This window comes from Otolemur garnettii, unplaced genomic scaffold (assembly GCF_000181295.1).
Source record: "Otolemur garnettii isolate 467f Iridium unplaced genomic scaffold, OtoGar3 scaffold00172, whole genome shotgun sequence".
NCBI classification, from domain to species: Eukaryota; Metazoa; Chordata; class Mammalia; order Primates; family Galagidae; genus Otolemur; species Otolemur garnettii.
In genome coordinates this window covers 704,606-713,565 of record NW_003852567.1, presented here as the reverse complement: position 1 = coordinate 713,565, position 8,960 = coordinate 704,606, and the positions used below count along the sequence as shown (strand labels likewise).

At 54.3% G+C, this 8,960-nt stretch overlaps 2 protein-coding genes across 4 annotated transcripts in view; one reads left to right on the top strand and one right to left on the bottom strand.

Annotated features, from left to right (window-relative positions):
- The first annotated feature begins 460 nt into the window (after positions 1 to 460).
- TESK1 (testis-specific kinase 1) lies at positions 461 to 6,332 on the top strand. 2 transcript variants are annotated; one of them, XM_023519350.1, is made up of 11 exons: positions 461 to 600; positions 1,177 to 2,039; positions 2,176 to 2,297; positions 2,421 to 2,469; positions 3,059 to 3,205; positions 3,528 to 3,610; positions 3,758 to 3,848; positions 4,222 to 4,305; positions 4,452 to 4,541; positions 4,699 to 4,813; positions 5,170 to 6,332. In XM_023519350.1, exons 2-11 carry the CDS (start codon positions 1,821 to 1,823, stop codon positions 6,054 to 6,056), a joined length of 1,887 nt encoding a protein of 628 aa, XP_023375118.1. In that variant the 5' UTR covers positions 461 to 600; positions 1,177 to 1,820; the 3' UTR covers positions 6,057 to 6,332. The 2 variants fall into 2 exon arrangements, with proteins under 2 accessions (XP_023375118.1, XP_003800289.1); XM_003800241.3 differs by lacking the exon at positions 461 to 600 and adding an exon at positions 639 to 698.
- Positions 6,333 to 6,449: 117 nt separating this feature from the next.
- The window catches only part of CD72 (CD72 molecule), a 5,816-nt gene continuing 3,305 nt past the window's right edge, over positions 6,450 to 8,960 (bottom strand). For both annotated transcript variants that reach the window (XM_023519351.1, XM_023519352.1), the window contains exons 6-9: positions 8,526 to 8,671; positions 7,788 to 7,903; positions 6,896 to 7,045; positions 6,450 to 6,627 (exon numbers count right to left, since the gene is read on the bottom strand). In XM_023519351.1, coding sequence (XP_023375119.1) covers positions 6,901 to 7,045; positions 7,788 to 7,903; positions 8,526 to 8,671 — 407 coding nt within the window. In that variant the 3' untranslated portion in view covers positions 6,450 to 6,627; positions 6,896 to 6,900. The remainder of the gene's footprint in view (positions 6,628 to 6,895; positions 7,046 to 7,787; positions 7,904 to 8,525; positions 8,672 to 8,960) is intronic.

The following is an 8,960-nucleotide window of genomic DNA, read 5'->3' as shown; positions in this document are numbered from 1 at the left end:
TTTTTTTTGGTTGCAGCCGTCATTGTTATTTGGCGGGCCCGGGCTGGATTCGAACCCACCAGCTTAGGTGTATGTGGCTGCCGCTTTAGCCGCTTGAGCCACAGGCGCTGCCTAAACTTTGAAAATCTTAACGACAACTCTGCCTTACTCCCTCCAGCTCTCAGCCTTGCCTCCGCAACTGAGACTCTCAGCTTTCACTCTCGGCCCTCCCTGCAGCCGCTAGGTGGCAGGCGGCTCACCGACGCCCGAAACTGCTAGGTGAGCAGTCTACAGCGGGAACCCTACTACTGCACCCAACACTGCAGACGATTGGCTATTTCGCGGATGGCCCGGAGGGAGGAGCTAGCAGCAAAAGCGGAAACGTCGGGTACGGCGAGCGTACAGTGTCTAAATACTGTGCGTGCGCACCCAGGACCCCGGCGACAACTTAAAGGGACCAGCTGCATACCCTCCTCCGGCCTGAGGGGGCAGACCGGATTCCTAAGTGATGGAGGGTGGAACCTGCTGAGGGGGGTCACACTGATGAGGGTTGGGCCGCACTGAGGGGAGGAGTCACCTTGAAAGGAGGGGTCACAATGACTGACGGAGTCACTCCGAGAGGTGGGTCTCTCTGCGTAGGAGGCACACACAGAGGAGAGGGTGCAACACTTGAGGGTTGCTGGTACACACTGATGGTGGCGATATCATACTGAGAAAAGGTCCCCCTAAAAGGGAGAAATCTCGCTAAGGAAGACTGGGGTGGGGGGAAGCGGTTTTTGAGGGGGCCAGTTCTTGCTGAGGGGTGGGATCTCGGAGGAGGGGCTTCCCTGCAGGTAGCGGCTTCTCGTAAGAGGGTCTTTTGGACAGGGTAGTCAGAGGAAGATCCCGGCTGGGTGGTCACTGGGCGGGGGCCGTGGAATCTGAACTTTAGTCGGCGGAGGCGGGATGGAGTGAGGAGGAGTCAGGGCCAATCCAGGGATGGGCCGGCCAAGGGCTCCCTACAGCCCTGGGGTTTCATAACCCCTCAAGAGAGGAGAAGGAGTTAGGGAGTCCAGAGACTTAAGTGTAGGGGTCAAAGAGACTTGGGAAATGGGCAGTGTTGGACGGGGCGCAGGCCAGGAAGGTGGACAGGTTGTTGGGCTGCCTCTGATTGAGCTTGGGCCTGAAGGTCTACTTTTCTGACCTGCTGTTCCACAGAGCCCAAGGATTGGGCAGGTTCCTGAGCCCGGCCCTCTATGGACAGTGACCCGAAGGAGGGGAGAAAGAACTCCCAGGGCAACTAAAAGACGTTTGAGCTTCGTGTACGCACCATCAGCCCTTACTTCCCTTCAGTTATTCAAGCTCCGGCCCGCGCGGCTGACCTATCCGCCAAGTCGTAGAGGCCAGGGGATGAGGATGGGGGTGCGTACCTGAGGGGGCGTGGCTGCTGCCCCGAGGCCGGGCTAGAAGGAGTTAAGCGGAGGCCTGGCCCAACCCCGCCCCCGGCAGGCCGCGGAGCCTCAGCCCCAGCGGCAAAGCCGCGACGCCGCCGCCCGCCCGCCTCCGCCTGCTGGGAACCAGCCCGCCGGCGCCCGGGAGCGCCGCTGCCACGGTCGTCGCCGCTGCCACCACAGACGCTGCCTTGTCCAGGCCCTTCGCGAAGCGGACCGGCGTCCACCCTAGCCCAGCAAGCGGGTGCGGCGGGGGCGGGCCCAAGATCTTAGGCAGATCTTCCATTCTAGGGGCGGGAGAGGGAGTCTCTGCGCCCGGGATCGGGCTGGGCCCGCGCCAATGGCGAAAGCGGCCTGCCCGGGCCCCGGGGACCCTGCCATGTGAGGCAGGCCCAGGCTGGGGGCCCGGCCATGGCCGGGGAACGGCCCCCACTGCGGGGCCCTGGGCCCGGGCCCGGAGAGGCGCCGGGGGAGGGGCCCCCGGGGCCGGGGGGCGCAGGCGGAGGCCCGGGCCGGGGCCGCCCCTCCTCCTACCGGGCTCTCCGCAGCGCTGTGTCCAGCCTGGCGCGCGTGGACGATTTCCACTGCGCGGAGAAGATCGGGGCCGGCTTCTTTTCTGAGGTATACAAGGTAGGACCGACCAAGAGGGCAGAGGGGCGGGACCGATCCTTCAATGGGAGTCTGTAACTAGGGGGCCTGGAGTGAGGGAAAGAGGACCCGGGCTCAGGCGATCTGCCCAGCACTCGCCAGCCCCTGCCGCCCCCAGGTTCGGCACCGACAGTCAGGGCAAGTCATGGTGCTGAAGATGAACAAGCTCCCCAGTAATCGGGGCAACACGCTACGGGAGGTGCAGCTGATGAACCGGCTCCGGCACCCTAACATCCTAAGGTGAGCGGCCCCAGCGGCTTGCTGGGCAGGATAGAAAAGAGAAAATCCCACAGGAAAAGTGGGAACTATGGAGGAGTGAAGGCTTTTACAGCCTACCGTCCTATCTTCTCTATCCTTTTCTAGGTTCATGGGGGTCTGTGTGCACCAGGGACAGCTGCACGCTCTTACAGAGGTGAGGATAGGCCAGGAAGGGGGGCTCCCCCTCACACACACACCCCACCAAGGAGAAAGGGAGTGGGCGGGCCTGATGGATCTACAGAGGAATAATGAGAGGCAACAGGACCTCCTCCCTGGGGAGGCGTCCCTGAACTTTCCTTCAGGCAAACCACATATAAAAGGCCTCAGTTGGTCTCATTCCCTCTATCTCCTAAAAGAGTGCTGTCCAACAAAACTTACTGCAGGAATGGAAATGTTCTCAAGCTGTGTTGTCCAATACTGTAGCCACTAGCCACATATGGCTAGGTTGGAGCACTGGAAATGTGGCTTGGTGTGGAACTAAATGTTTAATTATATTTAAATTTAAATAAGTTCAATTTAATTATTTAAATTCAATTTAATTGTTTAAATTTAAGTATTTTAATTTAATTGTTGCATATGGCCAGTGGCTACTGAGTTGAACTTCCCCCATTCATGTTCTAGGACAGCCCTAGAGCACAGCTTCACCATTCTTTGTGATCCTCCTGAGTATCCCCTGGCTTATAAGTGGGAGACCTAGAATACACACTGAAGCCTGACTTTCATTCTCTTCTCCTTTGCCCCAGTATATGAATGGGGGGACCCTGGAACAGCTGCTCAGCTCTCCTGAACCCCTATCCTGGACAGTCAGGCTCCATCTGGCTTTAGATATTGCTCGAGGGCTGCGGTACCTGCATGCCAAAGGTGTATTCCATAGGGACCTCACATCCAAGGTAGGCTGGGGCAGGGCTGGAGACTAGTAGGTTGTAACTGGGCGGTAAATGTTGGAATGTGTGTTCAAGATGTATTGGGATGTTAGAATAGGCAGGTGTTGAGGAATGTTGGGGGTCTGGGGTCGGGAAGTACTCTGAGGGACTGAGTATTACCCTGTGCTTAGAGTGTTGGGTGAGGTTGCAATATTGGGGTACACCAGAGCACTGGGAGATTAGAGAGGGTTGGGGATATGCTGAAGTGACAGGGCTTTAGGTTGTATATCAGGAGACCAGAGAGCAGAAGGTGATGGGTGTGTTGGGATGCTCTCTGTATGTGTGTCAGAACTGTCTGATCCGACGGGAAGACCGAGGCTTCACAGCTGTCGTGGGTGACTTTGGGCTGGCTGAAAAGATTCCTGTGTATAGGTGAGGTGAATGCCCATTCCCCTCAAATCTCCCAGAGGGCCTCTATTTGAGTGAAGCCCCCAGGGGCATATCCCTTGGGGCATAAGGGGGGTTCATTTCATCTCTTTTTGCCTGTGGAGGTTGTTTCTGACCACCCTGCCCCTGCAGGGAAGGGGCAAGGAAGGAGCCGTTGGCTGTGGTGGGTTCCCCATACTGGATGGCTCCAGAGGTGTTGCGGGGTGAGCTATATGATGAGAAGGTAAGATGTCAACATTTTAGATCTCCAAGCCCTCCAGAGACCCGTGAGATACTCCCCAAAAGCCCCTTTCATCTCAACAAGAACCCTAGTAGATACTCAGGAGCCCTCAAGATTCCCCATGCCCTTCACTGGCACCTTCCAACACATAAACACTGTGTTTATAAACACTCACCCCCTCCTCCTAATTCTGGTATATTCTGAAAAAATTCTGAAATGAAGGGCGGCGCCTGTGGCTGAAAGGAGTAGGGCGCCGGCCCCACATGCTGGAGGTGGCAGGTTCAAACTCAGCCCTGGCCAAAAACTGCCAAAAAAAAAAAATTCTGAAATGAAAACTGTTAATCCCTCCCCCTGACATTATTATCTCCTACCCCAGGCTGATGTCTTTGCCTTTGGGATTGTCCTCTGTGAGCTCATCGCCCGAGTACCTGCAGACCCTGACTATCTACCCCGCACTGAGGTAAATGTCTCTACGTTTGAAAAGGAAGAACTCCAGATGAGGCAGCCCACAACCAAGGAGGGTTTCGTGGAGGTTCAGGTCCTGACTGGGATGCAGAAGAACCCAAGGGAAGGTGACTAGGAGGCCCTTCCTCTCTTTCTCCATAGGATTTCGGCCTAGATGTGCCTGCTTTCCGAACCCTGGTGGAGGATGACTGCCCGCTGCCTTTCCTGCTCCTGGCCATCCACTGCTGCAGTGTAAGAGTCTCACTGTCCTTTTTGCCCTCTCTCCCACCCCCATCCCTGAGATCCCTGAGCTGACGTGGCTGCCCTATTGGTCCTAGCTGGTGGGAAGAAAACTCAGGGATCCCCTTTTGGCGTACTGAATGACACTGTCCCTGTCTCTACCCATCAGATGGATCCCAGCACCCGTGCCCCCTTCTCTGAAATCACCCAGCACCTGGAATGGATCTTAGAGCAGCTGCCTGAGCCAGCCCCCCTTACTAGGACACCCCTGACACAGAATCAAGGTAAGTGAGCATGGTCTTGACCCAGCAGTCACTTTGTTGCTTCTCTCTATAGAACTCAGAGAATTATATGGGGGAGGCTTAAGTGTGTTTATTAGTTAAGAAGATTGGGAGTCAGGGCGAGGTGGGGTGGATAGAAGGATATCTCAAAGACAGCTTTCTAATGCTAGAGGCCAAGGAAAAGGAAGAAGGAAAGAAAAGGTAAAAGGGGGTGGAGGTGACATCCTCCCTTACAAAAGCACACTGTGGGTCTCCCTTTTCTAAACTCCTGTCCTGCCAGCCTCTGAGAAAACAATGAAGCCCTCAGGGAGCTATGAGCAAATGCAGAGAACAGTGATCCCAGATTTCTCTGTCTACAGGGTCTGTTCCAAGAGGGGGTCCTTCTGCTACACTTCCCAGGCCAGACCCCCGGCTCTCCCGAAGCCGATCAGACCTCTTCCTACCCCCATCACCAGAATCACCCCCCAACTGGGGGGACAGTCTGACTCGAGTCAACCCATTCTCACTACGGGAAGACCTCCGGGGTGGCAAGATCAAGCTCTTGGACACACCCAGCAAGCCAGTCGCCCCCCTACCCCTTGTACCACCATCGCCACTGCCCTTCACCCAGCTGCCCTCAGTGACCACTCCAGAGAACCTGGTCCAGCCTGGGACACCTGCCCGCCGCTGCCGCTCACTACCTTCATCCCCTGAGCTCCCGCGACGTATGGAGACAGCACTACCAGGTCCTGGCCCTCCCCCCGTCGGCCCTTCAGCTGAAGAGACTATGGAGTGTGGGGGCAGCAGCCCTGAGCCAGAACTCCCAGGACCAGCTCCCCAGCTGCCTCTGGCCGTGTCCACAGACAACTTTATCAGCACTTGTTCCTCAGCCTCCCAACCCTGGTCCCCTAGATCAGGACCTCCCCTCAACAACAACCCCCCAGCTGTGGTGGTTAACTCCCCACAAGGCTGGGCTGGGGAGCCCTGGAACCGGGCCCAGCACAGCCTGCCCCGGGCAGCAGCCCTAGAGCGGACAGAACCCTCACCACCCCCTTCAGCTCCCCGGGAGCCTGACGAGGGGCTGCCCTGTCCGGGCTGCTGTCTCGGCCCCTTCAGCTTCGGCTTCTTGTCCATGTGCCCCCGCCCCACACCAGCTGTTGCCCGCTACCGCAACCTGAACTGTGAGGCGGGCAGTCTCCTCTGCCACCGAGGGCACCACGCCAAGCCACCCACGCCCAGCCTGCAGCTGCCCGGGGCACGCTCTTAGCAGTGGGGCCTGTGCTCTCAGGCCTCCACCTATGGCCTTCAGGACACCCTGTGAGGACACAGTGCACTTGCCGGACAGTGCCAGCCCCAGATGGGCTGACTGGCTCTTCTCTCCGTATAGGGGAGCCTCAGCGTGGACTCGAGGGACAGAGCACTTCTGGTCCAGCCCTGGGCTTGTTGTCCCTTGGGGATCACTGAACCAGACACAGCATTGCTGACACATGAGACTAACACGTGCAATTATTTAAAAATATTTCAATAAAACTGCCTGGCTGGCTCCGGGCTGCCCCATCCACTCAGCCCATGCGCCCTCCTCCCACCCCCTCATTCTACTATGGAGATTCTAGGGGGAGGCCAAAGTCCTTTTTAGAAGCTTCTTCATTGTTTTCCCAGGAATGTCCAGTTTCTGGAACAAGGTTTTAAGCAGGCAGTAGGTTGGCTAGTTGTGCCAGGCGTGGATCAGCCCTTGGCTGGGCTCTACCAAGAAAGAGGGAGTGCCAGGGAGTAACAGAATGATCATAAGACCTGCAGGCCACAGGTTGAGAGGCATAGGCTCTTATTGGCTCAAGTATCTGGAAGAGTAAAGCATCAGTGAGTTCTGCAGTTGACTGTCCCTAAACCCTCATCCCACTCACTAGGTTCTTCCCCAGCTTCCTGGATAGCCACATCTCCAGCATCCCTTCAGTTCTAGGTCTTACCTGCCCCTCTCCCTTCCCAGCCCACCCTTGTATAAGCAGAGTCATGCCCAGGTACAGCCCTCCCCACCACCATGGCCCACTTGTGGGCTCAGACCCTCTGCCCCTGTACTTCCCATATCTTAGTCCTATCCCTCATGCTTACCTAGCTCAGTGCCCATCTGGAAACCTGAAAGGTGTCCTCTCACAGATGGAGGGAAGAGAAGTTGTACATTCCTCTTGCTGGAATTCCACCCTCGAATAGGACCACGTCTTTTTTTGTAACTTCATACATTTTTGGTTTTCAACACGGACCCTAAAGAGTAGTGAAGTAGAAGTAGGATATTCTCTGAACCCTTCCTAGCCCACCTTCTCTTTTCTCCTTGCCCTGTATAAAACCTGACCCAAGTACTAATTCCCCCTGCCTGCCTAAGGCCACATCTGGATATGACTTAGGAACAAATGTCTGGACTTCAACTAGAAGAGGTTTTAGGACCAGTGGAGAGAAAGATCACCTGAGGTCTTAAAGATGAAAACTCCAGTTAGGGAACATAAGGAGGTGGCCACCCTGTTTCAGGGTCCCTGGGGTTGATCCTCAAAGTTACCCCCACTGCTCCCTTGCTCACTTCCCTGGGAAAGCCCTACTGACCCAAGTGGTCCCTATTAAGAAAGTACAACCTCAGTTTGGTAGCTTAGTCAGGGGATGGGAAGGAAGTTGGAATTCTGGCATTCATTAGCCGGGAAGCTGATGGGGGCATAGGACAGACCTAGTAGTTTGTTGTTGTTGTTGTTGTTTTTTAATCACTATCTCTTGCTTTCAAAACCCTAGTAGTTATTTTTTTAAAAAGCATGTGCCAGGACTTCTAGGTATGGAGGATTATAGAAAATAAGATTGCCCTAAGGAGTTATTAATCAAATAGGGGAAACAGGCAAATAGACAATCACAATATTGATTTATGAAAGTTTTGAGAACAGCTTCTGGGGAGGCAATCTCATTACTGTGTCTTTATGAGGGGATCATGGAGTTGAAAATACCCCAAAAGTCCTAACAAACTTACTCAGAGGATTGTATATCAATCTGCAGCCGGTCCTTATAAACAATGGGGCCAATCCAATATGAATCCTCTAAACCACCAGCTACCAGAAGCAGATTTGAGTGGATGGCCAAACCAATCTGGGGAGATTCAGAAAAACCACAGTTGGGTGAAGAATGATGAGAAATATGGAAGAAAACGAACACTCTAGGGAGGCCTCTGTGCTTTGGCGAGAGGGCTGTGCCCTTCTTTGGTACATAACTCATCACTGACTTATTCCTGCATCCTCCAAGTGCCACCCTACAGACACAGGTTCATTATTTAGTTTGCCTCCCAGCTGCATAAAGACTTCTGCCAGTCTTTAGAGGGGAGTCATTCTGTGGTCTGTTCGGTCCCAAGGAGCCTGTGCTATAGAGAGCTATAGAGGTATTGGACCTCTGCCTGGGAGGCCACAGACCACAAGAGCCAAAGAACCTAAGTGGCTTAGGGAGCTAACCAATAAGCTGAGACACAGGTTAAAATCAAGATGGTTCATGATTTCAGCTCTCATGCCTGCTCTGTTCAAATAGTAGGGGCCACCTGGAGCACTGTGCTGAGAAGATGCAGAGACTATTTCCAAGCTCAGTGGTAAAGAGCACCAGGGTCTGTCATGGAAAAGGAATGCATTCCCCGGCCATGTGTGCACCGCCATTCCTGACATGATGACTTATGTCCCCTCACCCAACAGTACCCACCACAGTCTATGGATAAGGCTATGCTTACTGAGTAATAACGATTGTGAGGGAAGGTGGCCAGCTTGGAGGACAGAGATTCACAACGATCTTTGCTCTCCTGCCAATTTTTCCGAGTATGTGAGAAGTAAAAGCAGCTTTGCAAGGCATGTATCCATCCTAGTGGACAGCAGGTGTCTAAAAAGCAGAAAGCATGTGACAGCAGCAACACTTGGGATAAAAGTGACTACTGAGCAACCTGGTTTCTGACCATATTCCCTCAAGTCCAGTTTCAGCACCTACATGAGCTTCTAGTCCTTGATCTTTGTGATCTTTCTTTTTTTTTTTTTTTTTTGCCTCCCCTGGAAATGCCATACCTGTGTATAATTAGTAAAAGGCTTCAACATTCAACAATGTTACTTCTTAACAATCTGGGAGGTTTGCTTTAATAGACCTGGTGTTCCGGCTCGGCGCCTATAGCTCAACC

Coding starts and splice junctions, on each gene's coding strand:
- TESK1 (XM_023519350.1), top strand. CDS start 1,821: ATGGCCGGGGAACGGCCCCCACTGCGGGGCCCTGGGCCCGGGCCCGGA. Junction 4,306..4,451: donor ACTATCTACCCCGCACTGAG/GTAAATGTCTCT, acceptor CTTTCTCCATAG/GATTTCGGCCTAGATGTGCC. Junction 4,814..5,169: donor ACCCCTGACACAGAATCAAG/GTAAGTGAGCAT, acceptor CTCTGTCTACAG/GGTCTGTTCCAAGAGGGGGT.